Source organism: Equus asinus, chromosome 9 (assembly GCF_041296235.1).
Source record: "Equus asinus isolate D_3611 breed Donkey chromosome 9, EquAss-T2T_v2, whole genome shotgun sequence".
In the NCBI taxonomy this organism is placed as follows: Eukaryota; Metazoa; Chordata; class Mammalia; order Perissodactyla; family Equidae; genus Equus; species Equus asinus.
The window spans coordinates 53297410-53313683 of record NC_091798.1 but is presented as its reverse complement, the minus strand read 5'-3'; the positions used below and the strand labels follow the sequence as shown (position 1 = coordinate 53313683).

Here is a 16274-nt window from a genome sequence, read left to right as displayed (position 1 = left end):
AGACAATTGAGACGAGACCTAACTTCTTGATCACTAAGACTATAAATCAGTCGTTTTGGTAATGACTTTTAAAAAACCAGCCCCAAAGTTAAATATCAATTTCCTTCTTAACTTCTGTAAGTAAGTATATCATATTTTGAGAGCATCTGTGTTGTCTCTCTGTATTTGGATGCATTCATATTGCATAAAGCAAGGCTGCCCTCTGGTGGTAGTCTGTTTAATAGCATGCCAGCTTTACTTCTGCAAATCTCTTTCAAAGGTGTGCTCTTAATTTAGTGGGATTTATTTGTGAAAAATAGATATCTTTTTTTTAGATTGCTTTTGAATTTAAAAGGCCTTTACAATTATAATTTATTTGAACATCTTATTTAGTCTCAAATAAATGCTTGGAGTGGTTTTCTCTGTTCAATGATTTTTACACGGTTGAAGGAAAGATTACCTAAGAAACGGGAAGAAAACTCTCAGAACTGAAAGCAGATTAATGATACTGGAAAAATAAGCAAGGTGAATTGCTAATACAAGTGTAGGAAATGTGAGACTTGAACTTGTTTATCGAAACATGTATTACATTAAATTCCCCATTCCAAAAGGCTTTATACCTTACAACACTTTCTCAGTAGAAAATTGTTAGAGAATGTATTTTGGAATTTGAAAAGATAAACAACAGTATTTAGGAACAGCGAACATTATTAATAGGACTTTACGTTAAATGGTTAATAAATTTCCATTAAAATATCATATTCTTAAATTTAATAGTCTAAATATTTGGTCTGTTTCCTCTAAATACTAATTTTTTAATGTTTTGGTTTTTGCAATATGGATGTTTTCTCTTTCCTAAGTCTTTAATTGAAAGTTTCTTTTTGGAATAATGGTTTTCATCTCTTACAGAGTAGTTTGACGAATAATTTTTTGTTTTGCTTTTGTATTTTAGAGAATTCATATAAGAGATTTGAGAAAGTATTAGGTAGCTGACAGGAAATAAGTTTGACTATTTTTCTAAAACCAGGGAAAATCTATTTTACCTATAGTCTTCATTTACAGTGTTAGCTCTTTTCAAGGCCTTTGATTGGGCAATTTATTTCCATTCTTTTTGGTAGTAACCTCAAAGGAAAATTCATAAAGATTGATAACTGCACATGTTTCTAGTTGAATCTTTATCAGGTGATATATATAATTTTGAATTATTCACATTCCATGGTCTAGTCATTATGTGCTGTTTGAGTGCAGTTAAAAATGCAATTGTGTAATTTGGTTTTGAAAGCCATGTAGTCATTCCATAATCATGGCATAAAGCACAATAAATGGTCTGGAATTATTTTGGACTAAAGATAGTGTGGATGGAGAGATTGTGTAGTTTAACTGGACAGTGTGGATTTCTGTTTACCTTTATTTCACAGAAAGATATAAAAGATATCTAGCAAGTATTTCATTTTTCATAATCTTTTACTGAATAGGACACTTAAAGCTGTACTGTCTCTATTAGGCTTAGCTTGAAAATGTTGAGTTAGGGGCCGGCCCCGTGGCCAAGTGGTTAAGTTCATGCACTCTGCTCCGGTAGCCCAGGGTTTCGCTGGTTTGGATCCTGGCATAGACATGGCACCGCTCATCAGACCATGCTGAATCAGTGTCCCACATAGCACAACTAGAATATACAACTATGGACTGGGGGCTTCTGGGAGAAGAAGAAGAGGGGAAAAAAAGAAGATTGGCAACAGATGGTAGCTCAAGTGCCAATCTAAAAAAAAAAAATGTTGAGTTAATATCCTTTTATATAGATGGGCTGGTAGGAATTACAGGAACATCTTTATAAGGTCACATTATATACAAGCTTTGAATTGGCAGCGTTTTGTTGATGGAATCACTGTGTGTATAAATATGCCTTGCTTTTATTACAAAATATGACTTACACATTAATATACATACGCTGGGCTTCACTGTGGGAAAAAAAGAGCCTCTCTATGTGTGGAGCCTGTTATCCTAATGTTCTGGTAGATTGATTTCCTTTTAAGTGTGGAAGGGTAAAAAAGCCAGGTTTCTAGAATATATATATGTGTGTGTTATATATTAGCTGCTGATCACAGATTCTTAATTAACTTTCAGTGCGTACCAGCGTCAGCGTTGTTCTGCATGTGTTACGTCTTCTCATGACTGGGAGAGTTTACTTTGAGAAGAACTAGTTCTCTCAGGGATCATCTCTAGATTTTTTTTCACTAGGAATAAAAATAAGTAGGATATTTCCTTCATAGACTGCAAAACTGAATCAGTTTTCAGTTACAAAACTGGGTCACCTTGATTATGCTATTTTAAATGTTAAACATAATTTTTATCTCAATTAAAATAACTTGTGATAAGCTTGTCCTTCTTTAATCTTTAAAGATTTAAAAAGTACCAGTCTTGACATTCTTATTATATTTAGTGTATTTTCTCTCTTTCTTCTTTCTCTCTTCATCATGAATATGATAGAACATGTTGAAGGGTGTGTTTGGGATTTCTCTTTTTATTTTTGGAATCTAGACTAATTCTTAGTGAAAATAAAATCCCCTATATTAGGATCATTATTGCTTTTCTCATAGTGGCTTCAAAAATCATATATAAATATCAGGAGCACAGGGAGCGAATGCATAAGGTGAACTTTATAAAAGCATGTCACTGCCAGAAAGTAATAGGTATCCAAGATAAAATGTAGTGGGTTGGTTAGGATTCAGAACTCCATAGCTTCTCAAGTAGACTTGGTGTAAAGCCTTTTCAGTTTAGTTGCTCCTTTTCATGTGCATAGAATGTCTTGCTATTCCTAAAAGGCATGTTGATGAGACAATAGCAATAACTCTGCCATAGTTTCACTAATATATATGCTTCATTGGCATGTTCACTGTTTATCTTGCACTAGCCTGTTGCTTTTTATGACCATTTAAATTAATATGATAGATTCAGCCTTTGTTACGTTTTAGTGCTTTTATAATAAAAGGAGTTTTTCCCTCCATCTGCAGGTGCTGCTGTTTTTTCAAACGAAGGAAAAGGAAAACCATACAGCGCCACAAATGACTCTGGACACAGACAGATCATGGGGAGTTACTTACGTGTTCATCTGCTGTCTTGTGACTAAAATCATCTCTGTAGTGACCACATATATTTTCAAGGACTCACTCTTAGAAACAAAAATGTCATACTTTCATACTTCATTTTGTGGTTGTCTTACATTCATATTTTTTCTAATTTAACTTTTATGGAAGCTTTAAAGTTTTGTCAAAACATGAGTGCTTTGCCCATCAGTGAATGGAATGGACCAATGAGGTGGTATTGGTGAATACAGTTCTATAGAACATTTTCAGAAGCTCTCCTCCTGTTGTAGAAAGCAGTACAGTATCTTCAGTATCAACCAGTTATCTACCGAATCTGGTTTTTTATAACTTCTGTAAGAGCATAATCAAACAGGAATTTTCTCCCCAGTGGATAACGCAACAGAGAAAACAGAGTTGCCCACATATCTAAAAGAAGTTATTCCTTGAGAAGTTCGTTTTTTGTGTGACATCTGCATTGATTTCAGTCTTACTGATGGTACTGCTGTTCATGAGGCATCTTAACATTCTCTCTCTGAAATCATGGTACAGCCACTGCCCAGAGGTACTGAGGAAAAAGCTCTATGGGTTCGGCGGATGGTAGTAGTAAAATGAATTGCGAGTAGTGTGGTAAATATGAGCTCTGCTTTTGTTGCACCACTATGTGAAGTACAGTGTTGCCGAAGTGGCAAAAGCGCTTATTTTAAAAAATGCAAAATATTTGTATAATGTAACTTTTTGCTTCCAGATAATAATGTATGTTAGACAGCAAGAAATGAATACTTCAAGAAATAAGACATGTTGGAGTTTTAAAAAAAAATACACTAAGGAGAAGAAATAAATGTGAATCTCATTGCAATGTGTAAAGTTGAAGTCTAAGGAGATCCCACTGAAACCTACTGCTGAATGATTACGTTCTCCTTAAGCAGAAAACTTTCGATGTGCCATGTAATGGTGTCTGTTTATGAATTATTTGCTCTTTGATAAAAAAGAAAGACCCCCAGCAATAAAAACTGGGTCACTCTATTGCCCTCTGTGCACATTAATCTCTTGTATTCAACTTTGCTGGTTCTCGGGAATTTTCCTACTTTTTAGCAGAATTTTGATGATTGAAAACTATTTTGGAGAGGAGGGATCAGGTGCTTTGCCTCCGTAGTCTTTTGAAGTGCCTGCATACGAACAAAGCGACGGTTCTGTAAACAAGGAAACCCAGTCCACTTTTCAAGTATGCTTTGTTTTAAACCATAAAGACACAGGTGTACTTTGTCACATCCTACTAGCCAGAATTTTCAAGAAGAGTTAAAACAAAAAGACTGGCTAGAAATACAGTTATGTTGCCCAATCTCATATCCAACTTTCATTTATAAAATGGTTACTTACTCCTTCCGTGCAGCCCCTTCTTTGTCTTTAAGTGCCTGCCTCCAGGCGTGCTTATTTATTTTTATTGTCTCAAGGTAACATTTAAAATGTGTAATTAAAGTAAATAAATCTACATTTTTGACTTCATTATTGCATTTACAGGGATTTAATTGTGCTTTGTAATTTATTTTTCTTATTAGCCAAAAGCAGTGCATTGTTTTTGATGAATTAGGCACCCATATGAATACTGTAAATCAAGACATTGTTCATCATTGTTGCTCTGAATCCTATGAATGATCTTTTTTAAGTTCTTGATTTTAAAGACCTACACTCAGCCTAGAAAACATTTGCTGTATAATTTGGTCAACAGTTTCCATTCTATCTATTTGTATACTGTCATGATGTCTTAAACTACAGGAGTTACATACTGAGTTTTTATTTTTGTTTGCTTTGAGCAAGGTAGATGGATGTTTTGGCCATTATAATGTGAAACCACTTCTTTCTTTACAGTATTTGACCAAATTTGTGTGTCTATGATATTTGTAAATACATGCAATATCTGTATTTCTTATCATAAGCCTATTTAGTTTTATTCTCAGTAGGGTTTTTGGACTGTACAGTGTTTATATGATCTGAACTCCTTATACATAAGAAGGTGTGTATATTAATCCAATTATGGACTTAAAATATTTTAAAAGTATAAATACCCTTATTTGCTGCAAAGACCAGTGTGTAGACATTTGCTTTTTAGCAATATTTTTAAGTGCTCCATTTTAATGCCAAGGAATAAGTCTTTTGGCAACACAAACTGGTCAATAATAGGTAATGCAGGTATGTTCAGGTTAAGCCAACAATGTTTTGCATTTTTATGCTTCTTTTCTGTCAACACTAATGAAGTCAACATTGCCTGAATGTCTGAATAATGAAACACATCCCTGTTTAAAAGTATGTAACTGAAAAAGAAATAAAAAATAAAGGTAGTTTTTTTAAACTTGCTCTTTCCCCTTTCCTCTAATCATGGGTAAAATAATGCCACTCACTAATTTAAGATCGGGATTTTAAAAATTCAGTTCATTTAGTTTAGTGTGTGTGAGAAGCAGAGCTAGAGGAATATGCTTTTGTGTTTTCATTTTTGTCTTGTTGGAACCCCATTGTAAAGAGCACATACCAGGGAGGATCTAATCTTTCTATAATGAAAGTTTAAAAAATTTTTTTGTTACACTTCTCTGAACTACTTAGTAGAGCAATTAATTAAAACTGATGCCACTAATAAACCAAGGGAAAAGGAATCATTTTATTCCTTTTGAAAAATGAAGTCCTACTATTATGTTCACAGAAATGAAACATTATTAATCCAACTTTAAGTGAATGACTTTAACATCATTGCAGATGGAGAGCATTTACCTGTGACAGTATGTCACAGTTTCATCATGCTAGGTGCTTTAAGGGATTTTACAAAATGGTTTTAATGGCTCTGCTTCCTGAAAGATGCTACAGGTAAGATAAGGCGAAGCAGCACACACTAAGCCCATGAATAGTGTGTCCACTAAGCACCAGCATTAAGAAACTATAGAAGGATCTGGAGATGAAACATAACATGGGTTAAACTTACATTGAAAGGCTCTATCTAGGAAAATCTGACTTAAGATTGGGGTTCAATCTGAATGATTGTATAGTTGCAGTAGTCAGCAGCCTTTGAAGTGCAGGTGATAGCAGCCTAACTTCGCTTAAGCAATAGGGGTGTACATTATGGCATTTAACTACGAAGTCCAGTGGTAGAGCTGGCTTCAGACATGCTTAATGATGTTGCAGAGTCAGGAATCTGCCTTTGCCTGTATCTCTGAGTTTTGTTTTCTACCCTGCTATTTTCATTGTCAGGGAGATGTTTCATGTGTTTTGGTGAAGTGGCCACCCAGCAGCTTCAGACTTCTACCCTACTGTCTTAGAACCTCCGCAAAAACAGAGCGCCATTTCTCTCACCAGTTCCAACAGAATGCTAAGACTGACGTTTATTCTTTCATTGCTTCCGTGCCCACCCCTGAGCCAATTACTATGCCCAAGGGATTGCTGTTCTCCCAACGGCTGAGCCTGAGTCCTCGGTCCATCTTCAGAAGACACATGGGACTGAGAAATGAGGTAGAAAGGTTGTTACCCAAAAGGAAATGAGGGTATTGGTATCAGAAGGAGAGTGAATGGATGCTGCACAGGCAAAATCAATAGATATCCACTATTATGATGAGAAAAAATAGAGCATAAAGGCAAACCTAATTGTTTTAAACTAGAACACATTATCATTAATATTTTGAAACTTTAATAAATCTGAATATATTATTAGAAATCACATACAGGGAATGAGTACATTTGAAAAATGTTTTGAGCTCAGGTAAAAAGGGAGTTCATAAGTACCTTATTTGACATATTTTTGTTTTTAGCTTTTCAGGGTTTTGGTGATAGGACTGGATTAGTAGAGTTAAAAGCTAATTTTTCTGGTAGAAAACAAATAAATCGAATATAAAACTGTGCTGATGTTCAGGTTAACTAGTTTCTTCTCTGCTAGCTCTAATATAGAACCACATGTTATTTTCTTAGGAAGTTTACTTCCTAAGAATACATGGATCATAACCAAAGAAGGGACTGCATATAGAAGTATTAGCAGGTAATATTGCTAGGATATGAAAATGGTTTTGTTAGAAAGAACAATTGTTCACGGTTTACCACAGCGTGATTTTACTTAAATGGAAAAACTCTCCTGCACTGCTCTAGACTAGGAGTTAGCAAAATTTTTTGTAAAGTTTAGGTTTTGTGGACGAAGAGGCAAAACTGAGGCTTCTATATACCTGTGTGATGAGGAACGAAACAAATTTCCACTAATTTTGTATTGATGAAATTCAAAATATATATTAATGCTTGAGTGCAAAATTTTTGTAATACAGGTCTACTAATGATGAGTTGAATTATTTTGAGGGGACAGTATTTCACTTAATTGGGGTTTGAAATTGATTGCAAATGTTCATCTGTTGTCTGATCTGTAATGTGATTTTATGTATTTCATCTTTGAAAATGTCTTCACACAAATAGATACTACCAAGTACTGTTATCAGTCTTCAAGTGTATGATTTTAATTCAGCATATTCATCATTTGGGAGGTATTTATAGAATTCTATTAGATTCGGCTCTTGATATTTTGCCTTTTGGCATATCATTACATTGCAGATTAATCACTTCCTGTTCAAAGTTAGGTAGATGCTCCTCAATTGTACACTTAAATGGATTTTGAAATATGGACATTTCCTTTGCACTTGAATTGAAATCCCAAAGTGCAGCTGGAACTGTAGTTGAATTTGGAAAATATATCCACTGCAAATTAGTGTGGGGATGGAGATCTTGCTGCTTGTTTTAACTTGACAACGTGGGAAGTATATAAAGCAGCTTGACATGCCATGTGGTTTAAAAACAGTTATCATAATGACTTTGTTGCAGTATAAATTTTATGTATAAGTGCTGTTTTGCCTTGTAATTTTACGTTGAATTTATTAAGCAGTATCATCAAGTCTGCAGCAAAAGCTATAAAGCCGTTCAGTGTTTGTTAACAGTAGGTGAGGGTGATTCCAATCAGAAAAATTTCCGTCTTGGTCCTGAGCTCAAAAAATTGCAATAAAACTTTGCCACTGCCATCAAACTGCTGTGTGGTTCAGCAAGTCAGGAAATTCAGTTTCTATTTCTGACAGAACTTCCTGGAAACAATGGTGGTTAAGACCACATGAGTGAATGAAATTCACCATTGACTTTGTTGCTGTTAGTGCCATCGAGTCGATTCTGACTCCTAGTGACTCTATGTACAGTAGAGCGGAAGCTACCTTGTCTTTTTACGCTGTCCTCTCACCTTCCAGTGCTGTCAGATGATGCTCTGCTGCTGTTCTTAGGGTTTTCATGGCCAATTTTTTCAAAAGTGGGTGGCCAGGTCCATCTTTCTAGTCTGTCTTAGTCTGGAAGAATCTCTGCTGAAACCTGTCCACCACGAGTGACCCTGCTGGCATTTGAAATACCAGTGTCATAGCTTTCAGCATCATGGCAGCACGCGGCCTCCACAATATGACAACCAGCAGATGGGTGGTGTAGTTCCCTGATGGGGAAATGAACCTGGACTGCAATGGTGAGAGTTAACCACTAGACCACCAGAGCTGGCCCCATTGACTTTACTAGTTCAGTAACGGGACAGATTCAAATATTTCCCACAGAATACCTGCTGAAGGATAATACAATATATAGCTATTGACTTTAAACATCTTACATTTTCACAAGCTTTGCAAATTTGTCCAGTAAACCTTTTATTAGACACATATTTTTACCACCATCAGTTACAACCCCTCTTGGCAGATTCCACTTCACTTTGTGTGGAATTGGTATCTTCCCAAGTTCTTTAAAAATACTCTTTCTTGAAGTTGTCCCGTGGAGACTTTTCACAGAGGCTAATTCTTGAGTCACTTCAAACCCAGCATTGACTTCTCTAGTAAACAATAACACGGCAGTGTTAGTAACATCTATTGACTCATCAGAAGCCAAGGAAAACTACTTGAAATTACTTGCCTTATTTTTTAGTTGACTATTGGTGTTCTCAAGTCTTCAAGTGACTGTCCTTGCTAAAAAGCTAGTGTTCTTAAATGAGTTTATTTTCTCAGGACACACTTTCTGGCTACTGCAGTCAAACAATCGAATTAACTGTAACTCACCATCACAAATAGTTTTCTTTGCTTGGCTAACGAGTGAGCCACTTGGAAAGGAACTTTGCTTGCGCCCTTGTTCTCATTTTTTTGTGTGTGAATAAGTTCTACTGTGACGAGATATTCTGTTTGAAGTTTTCTGATTGTTCTGACCGTTGTGCTTCTGTGAGTTGGGGACATTGTGATGAGTGCTTAGTTCGATAATGTCGGAATAGATTGTACTCTCTTAGCACAGCTAAAGTGTCATTGCATAGTAAACATGATGCCTTGCCATATAATTGTATAAAAAATAATCCACGTTCCACTGTGCCTTAAAAGCGCAACACTCAAAGTTCACTTTTCTTTACTTTTTTAATGATTAATATGCATTAGTAATAAAAAGTAATACAGTGTCTGTATGACAATGTGTGTGGCACTTGAAATGCTGTTGAATTATACCTGCATCACTGAGATTTGTAGTGTGTTGAACAGTAGTTTGAAGCAATGAGAGCCCCACATATGGTCTCTGTCACAACTATTCAACTCCGCCTTTGTAGCATGAAAGCAGCTGTAGACAATAGGTGAATGAGTAAGCATGGCTGTGTTTCAATAAAATTTTAGTTATCGATGCTGAAATTTGAATTTCATGTAATTTTTATGTCATGAAATATTCTTTTGATTTTTTTCAACCATTTAAAAATGTAAATACCATTCTTAGCTCATGGGCTAAATAAAAACAGGAGGCAGGCTGGATTTGACTTGCATACCATAGTTTGCCAACCTCTTATCTAGACTGTCTTGGAAAGATTTGGGTGTTTGAAGTAAATTATTTTTTTGCCTAAGTGAGTGACACTACTTACCAAAAAATAACCTTTCTTTCCTTTATAAAAAGAAGGGCCATTTTGAGGATTGCACCAAGAATTAAGATAATGTTAAAGAAAATGCAGCCAGCACATCTGGGAGTTAGAAATAAAGCAAATGAGATGTCTGGCTCCCACATGAACTTGGATGTTAAAGCAGTGTGTGGTCTCGGAAAGAGCATAAATTTTGGGATCAGACAAATTTAATTTGATTCTCAACTTAACTTGTGAGAGCTATGACAAATTATTTGACTTCTTGGCATCAGTTTCCTCACCTCAAAGTGGACATAATGCCTGCTTTGCAGGACGGCTCTGAGGATTAGGGATAATATTTATAATCTCTCTCAATGTGAGGTATCTTTTACCATTATCCTCATAATAAAGTAAGGTTTAAAACCGAGCAACACCTTGATTTTTCATGCAGTGTATGCCTCTGCTCTTTGAGACAAGAATAAGGCCTGGTATTTATTAAACTTTATCTTAGATTGAAGCCATCATTTCTGTTGAAAAAGATTTGCACCCTAGTTCTATCACATTGCACAATTGGCTATCTTGTCTCACTAATGGCACTGATAAATTCAAAATCATTAATTCTATACCTTTATTGATAAAAATGACAAACAGCAGAGAATCAGGGCAAAACCCTGTGTCAAGCCACTGTATTCCTAGCTTAAAGTGGCTATCAATCCGTGGAATCAATAACGTGAAGTCTCAGCGTTCTCTCTGCCGTATAGTAATTCACCTCCACCAATTGACTGCCAGTGGCTGTTTACCAGATGCCTTGCTGAAATCCAGGTAACTATTTATTCCATTTCTTTGCCTGCCATTCTCATTATCCTGTGGGGGAAAAAAAAATGAACTGGATTTAGTTTGTATGACTTTTCCTAGTGAATCCATATTAACTCCTAAAGATCACCATTTCTATTTCTAATAGTATAAATGGTCTTTTACCTAGTTCAATCTAATCTGACTTGGAATCAACATTATTTACTAGTCTATAGCTGTATAATCCACCATTTTCTTTTTTTAAAATAGGAATTCCGTTTCCTGTCTCTAGTTCTTTTGCTTTGCTCCATTTACCACATGCAAGGTCTCTCAGTATAAAATTTGTGCTGGCCCAGAGACTTCGTTGTTCTTTTTAAATATCTGTATCTATGATGGGCTTCATTTCCTTCTTGCCATTTTTGCGTCTTTCACTTTCCAGGCTAAAGACTATTCTTGATTTAAAAAAAAGTAAAAGAAGACAAATTTTAAAAAGAAGCCAAGCCATACATTCTCTGTCATCCCTCAACCCTTTCCTTACATCTGGCTCTACACGTAGTTTATAAAACCCTTTTTGTTGCCTTTAAAGCATTTTTCTAAAAGAAATTCTCAGATAATTAGGGGAGAAGAGGTTTAAAGCTTTTACCATTTCTCATATTCATTTTCTCTGCACACTCTGTTTCAGCTTTTGTATGTGTCCTTTTAAAAGCTGAGCTTGTCAAAAGGGACGTCTTTTTTCTTTTTCTCAAGCTTATTTTTTTCTTTTCTTACCAGGATCATTTTTAATTGTAGAACTGGAATCTCAGTCTTGAGTTCCCTTCACCAGGTGTCACAGATCTTAAGATGAGTTGCTCACCTTCTCTTAAGGTGCCTGGCACTTCCTCTTTATCAATCAATTCCTTCTTGCTGGTCACTTTTGTGGTCCAGAGTGGCTTCGATTTTTGCTATATCTACTTTCTAGGAAATTAGCTTTTTGGCATATAAAGAATTGCTGGATGCTCTGGTTTTAGTAAAATAAGACTTAGAGATGCTTTTTGGACAATTGGAGCTCTCATTACTAAATTTTATGTTTTCTGCTTTTGTGCTCTTTTAATTAAAGTTTATGTACTCAGCAACTGTTTTGTTTTGTTTTAAAGATTTTATTTTTCCTTTTTCTCCCCAGAGACCCCCGGTACATAGTTGTGTATTTTTAGTTGTGGGTCGTTCTAGCTGTGGCATGTGGGAGGCCAGCCCAGTACAACCCAATGAGTGGTGCCATGTCTGTGCTCAGGACTCGAACCGGCGAAACCCTGGGCCGCGGAAGCAGAGCCGGTGAACCTAACCACTCGGCCACGGCGCCGGCGCCAGCAACTGTTTTTTTAACACCTTGTGCCTGGCAGTGGGTTGTGTGCTTAAATCTGATTTTCTTTCTCTGGCCTGGCATTCTGTAATGTATTTTCATAATTGCATCCCAATTTTTCCTCTCTTCTTTGCCCAGATATTTTCCACAGTGCATTTTACCGTGGGTGGCCTGAATTTCATTGCATTTTTTCAATACAATGATATTGTATATCATTCGGGTGCTTCCCTACACCTCCCTTCTCATTTGTGTGTATTCTAATCAGCAATCTCATTATACCCAGTGTCAGAGACTCCTAGGTCCGACTTACTGTGCCGTGTTTTTATCTGAGTCTTCTTGTTTGTGGCTCTTGTCTGTGCATTAGTGTGAAAACTCCTAGGTGTTGTTTTTGAAACTCCTGCTAAGTTCTTTTCTTGAGTGAATCACTTGGCCATCTCTAACTTGATGGTGTATATTACAGCCGCTTTCGTGTTTTTTATCTGATCTTCTCACCCTCGTACTCATTCAGTTTAAAAATCGCTGTAACAAGTCAAATATGCTCCTACCAAGATCTCATGAGATAACATTCTAGCCATCTTAAATTGTGCCTTGGAAATTAGAATCTCACTTTAAAACATCATATGGGTAGGAAAATCACTACTTTCTTTCTTGTACTTTTCTACTTTGTCCTGCATCCTGTATCGGCTTTGTCAAGATGCCCTAAATATTCTGTACTCAGTTTTTTTCAAATTATAAATTTATATAATACATAAATATATGTATATATAGTAATAATTATGTATAATATATACATGAATTATAATATAAAAATTTGGCAATTAGAGCTATTTTTTCCTCCACAGTAATTGGTGCTTAGATCACTTAAATGGCAACACCAGCTGAAAATCATGCCCCCTCAAATAAACATCTGGATAATCCCTTATGGTCTCTCCTATAGGTTTGGCTGAGGGAAGACCAAAAGGGGGCACTAAGAATTGAAAGTACTTATTTTTCATATTCAAGAAGGGTAAAAACTATTCTTTAGTCAAGTCCAAATTATGAACAACTAACTACTGTTAATTCAAGATAATTTTGGATTAATTCACAAGCTCTGAAAATCAGTCAACGACAGCATCACTCCAGTGGCCGTGCTTCTGAAAATGAGCTAGTCAACAGTAGCCTCACTCCAGCCTTCTGAAAGTGAGCAAATCAATGACAGCCTCACGCTCGTCAACAACAGCTGATCAGCAAGTGCCTCACTCCAGTGACCACGCTCCTGAAAGTGAGCTGGTCACCGGCAGCCCTCCACCAATGACCACACCCCAGGTATTTTATCAGCCCTGTTAGATTCCTGTAAACCCTGTGGCACCATTGTCAAGGGTCTGTTTATTACTCTATTGTCCATTACCCTGTTTGTGCCATCTCTTTCCTTTTGTGAAGCTGAGTGATACGTTGAGGCTCTAGGAAAAATTTTGTTTGAATAAAGGGTTCTGTTTTAAAAAAATGTTTGAAAAGTGCTGCCCTTTATTCCTTATGTGGTGCTTAAGAACACAGAAAACTGTATTTTCTGAATACTAAATGGTATATGGAAAGATTTCCATCTGAATGTATTAAACTATTTCTGATACCTGGATTAGCAAAGCTTTCATGGACAAGACTGTATACTTGTGCTGAGTCCTTATTCCTCAAGAGGGCCTGTTTGGCAAAGTAGATTAAGCCTTCACATTTTAAAAGAGAAACGGCTCTGAGTGTTAGGTCTCTCACAGAAGGATGAACTGTTGTCAGTGGTGTTGGGCAGCTATTGTCTCAGCTATGGGGGGAATATTACACCCTGACGGAAAGGTGGCAGTGGGGAACTGAGGACTAGGGATGGAGGGCACTGGCCCTATTAGGACTCAGGGTGCTGATTGAAGGTTTAGACTTTGCACTTGGATAAACTTGTGTTTGTCATGGTTCTGACACTTGCTTGCTATATGACTTTGGTCAAGCTACTTAACCTCTCAAAGCCTCAGTTTCCTCATCTCAAGAAGAAAATTAGAATTCATTTCATGGAGTTTTGGTGAGGAAGATGTGATAAGACACGTTAATTGCAGCAAAATTCGGTTCACAGTAGGTGCTCAATGAATGGTAGCTGTTATTGGCTATTATTATTTAAGCCGTATGGGAGAGTAGAGCTGCCAAGGAAAAGATGATGTGGTGGAAACCCCAACTGCACACTCAGTCAGCATGAAACTGAAGCATATGTTTATAGTAATTCCAATAGTTGCAAGCGAGGTGTTTGTGGCAAGCAACAAATCAATGGGGAAATGGAATTTATTTCAGAGATAATAGAAAAAAAGACTGGTGAGAGATATGGCGTGATTCCACTGAGTGCTAAGTTACCTAAGTGTTAAGTAGGTGTTAAATGTTCCCTTTCTCTTTTCTTCTCTTCCACTTCAGCAGTAATACCTTGGCCTCAGAGACAGAGAACTGGACTAGGAAATCAGAAATATGTTTCTACTCAGGGATCAGCCATTAACTAGCTGCGTCACTCAATCTTTCTGGGCCTCCGTTTCATCTATGTAAGGGAACAGTTATGGACTGAATGTTTTCGTCTCCCCAAAATTTGTACGTTGAAGGCTTAACCCCCAAAGTGATGAGATTTGGAAGTAGGGCCTTTAGGAGGTATTTAGATTTAGATGAAGGCTTGAGGGGTCCCCATGATGAGATTAGTGTCCTTATAAGAAGAGAAAGAGAGACAAGAGCTCTCTCTCTCCCTGTCGTCAAGGACATAGTGAGAAAGCAGCTGTCTACAAGTCAGGAAGAGAGCTCTCACCAGGAACTGAACCTGCTGGCACCTTGATCTTAGACTTCCTAGCTTCCAGAACTGTGAGAAATACGTGTCTGTTGTTTAAGCACCCAGTCTATGGTGTTTTGTTATAGCAGCCTGAGCCGGCTAATACAGGAACCAGTTGAGAAAACTAACTCAAAGATTCCATGAAGATGATTCTCTTAGCCTTTGGCATCTTCACAAGGATATGACAATCAAATGAAATAATGGATTTGGAAGACTTTCTGACCTTTAAAGCAGGGATTTCTACACCTAGCTGGGTGTCAGAACCACTTATAGATACTACTTTTTAAAATGAAGTTTCTTGAGCCCTACTTCCAGGGATGCTGATGGGGAAAAGAGGAGCTATTCATAAAGAACTCCTCTAAGAATTTACTTGTATTCCCAGGTTTGAGACACCTTACTCTGAAACAATGCCCCTTAATGTCCTTGAAGTTAATGACTTAAATTGGGTAAACTTCTAAGAGTTGGCTACTGAGATGTCCCTTTAAAGACCCTCTTCCTTAGTGCTGTTTGTCAAGTATTTCTGGTTTGCCTCTCTTCCAGTCACATAGTAGCATTGTACTTCTTGCTTGCTGTGGCTGGGTGAGGCCATGTGACTCATGGCCTGAGACCATTGCTTTTCTGACTTGGCTCAACTGTCTTTGTGTTCAGTGTTTCAGCTGCTGACTGGCCTCCCTTCTCAGACCTGGGCCAACACCTGCCCAGTCTCCTGGTAGATTCTCCCCTCAGTAAACAAACATAGTTAAGCCCCTCAAATCCTAAAGACATGAGGATAACACCCTCCATTGATCCTGCTCCCTCATGCAGTTATTCTTTTGTCTCTCTCATTTCCTCTCAGCCAAGCTTCTTGAAAGAAGAGCTCTAATATTGTCCCATAATATTCCAGTGCCTGAATCAATGTGTAACATGACCACTGCCTGACCCTCCCAGGCCCAGCCTCTGCCAGCTCTGCTTTGAGGACCAGGACTGAGATAGTGAAAGCGACAATATTTACTTCAAAGATGTGGTATATATACACAATGGAATACTATTCAACCATAAGAAATGATGAAATCCAGCCATTTGTGACAAGATGAGTGGACCTTGAGGGCATTATGCTAAGTGAAGTAAGTCAGAGGGAGAAAGTCAAATACCGTATGATCTCACTCATAAGTAGAAGATAAAAACAACGACAAACAAACACATAGCAACAGAGATTGGATTGGTGGTTACCAGAAGTGACGCAGGGCAGTCAGGAGGAGGGCAAAAAGGGTGATGAAGAATGTGTATGGTGATGGATTGAAATTAGTCTTTGGGTGGTGAACATGATGTAATCTACACAGAATTTGAAATATATTACAATGTGCACCTGAAATTTATATAATATTAAAAGCCAATGTTACTGCA

At 37.0% G+C, this 16274-nt stretch overlaps 1 protein-coding gene across 21 annotated transcripts in view; it reads left to right on the top strand.

Annotated features, from left to right (window-relative positions):
- CSNK1G3 (casein kinase 1 gamma 3) overlaps positions 1–8772 on the top strand; it is a 108545-nt gene extending 99773 nt beyond the window's left edge. For 18 of the 21 annotated variants that reach the window (XM_070517536.1, XM_070517532.1, XM_070517529.1 and 15 more), the window contains one exon: positions 2988–5406. In XM_070517536.1, the coding sequence (XP_070373637.1) occupies positions 2988–3042 (55 nt within the window). In that variant the 3' untranslated portion in view covers positions 3043–5406. Of the gene's footprint in view, positions 1–2987 lie in introns of all 21 variants that reach the window. The other 3 variants (XM_014859550.3, XM_070517531.1, XM_070517530.1) reach the window with 1 other exon arrangement.
- The last annotated feature ends 7502 nt before the right edge of the window (positions 8773–16274 follow it).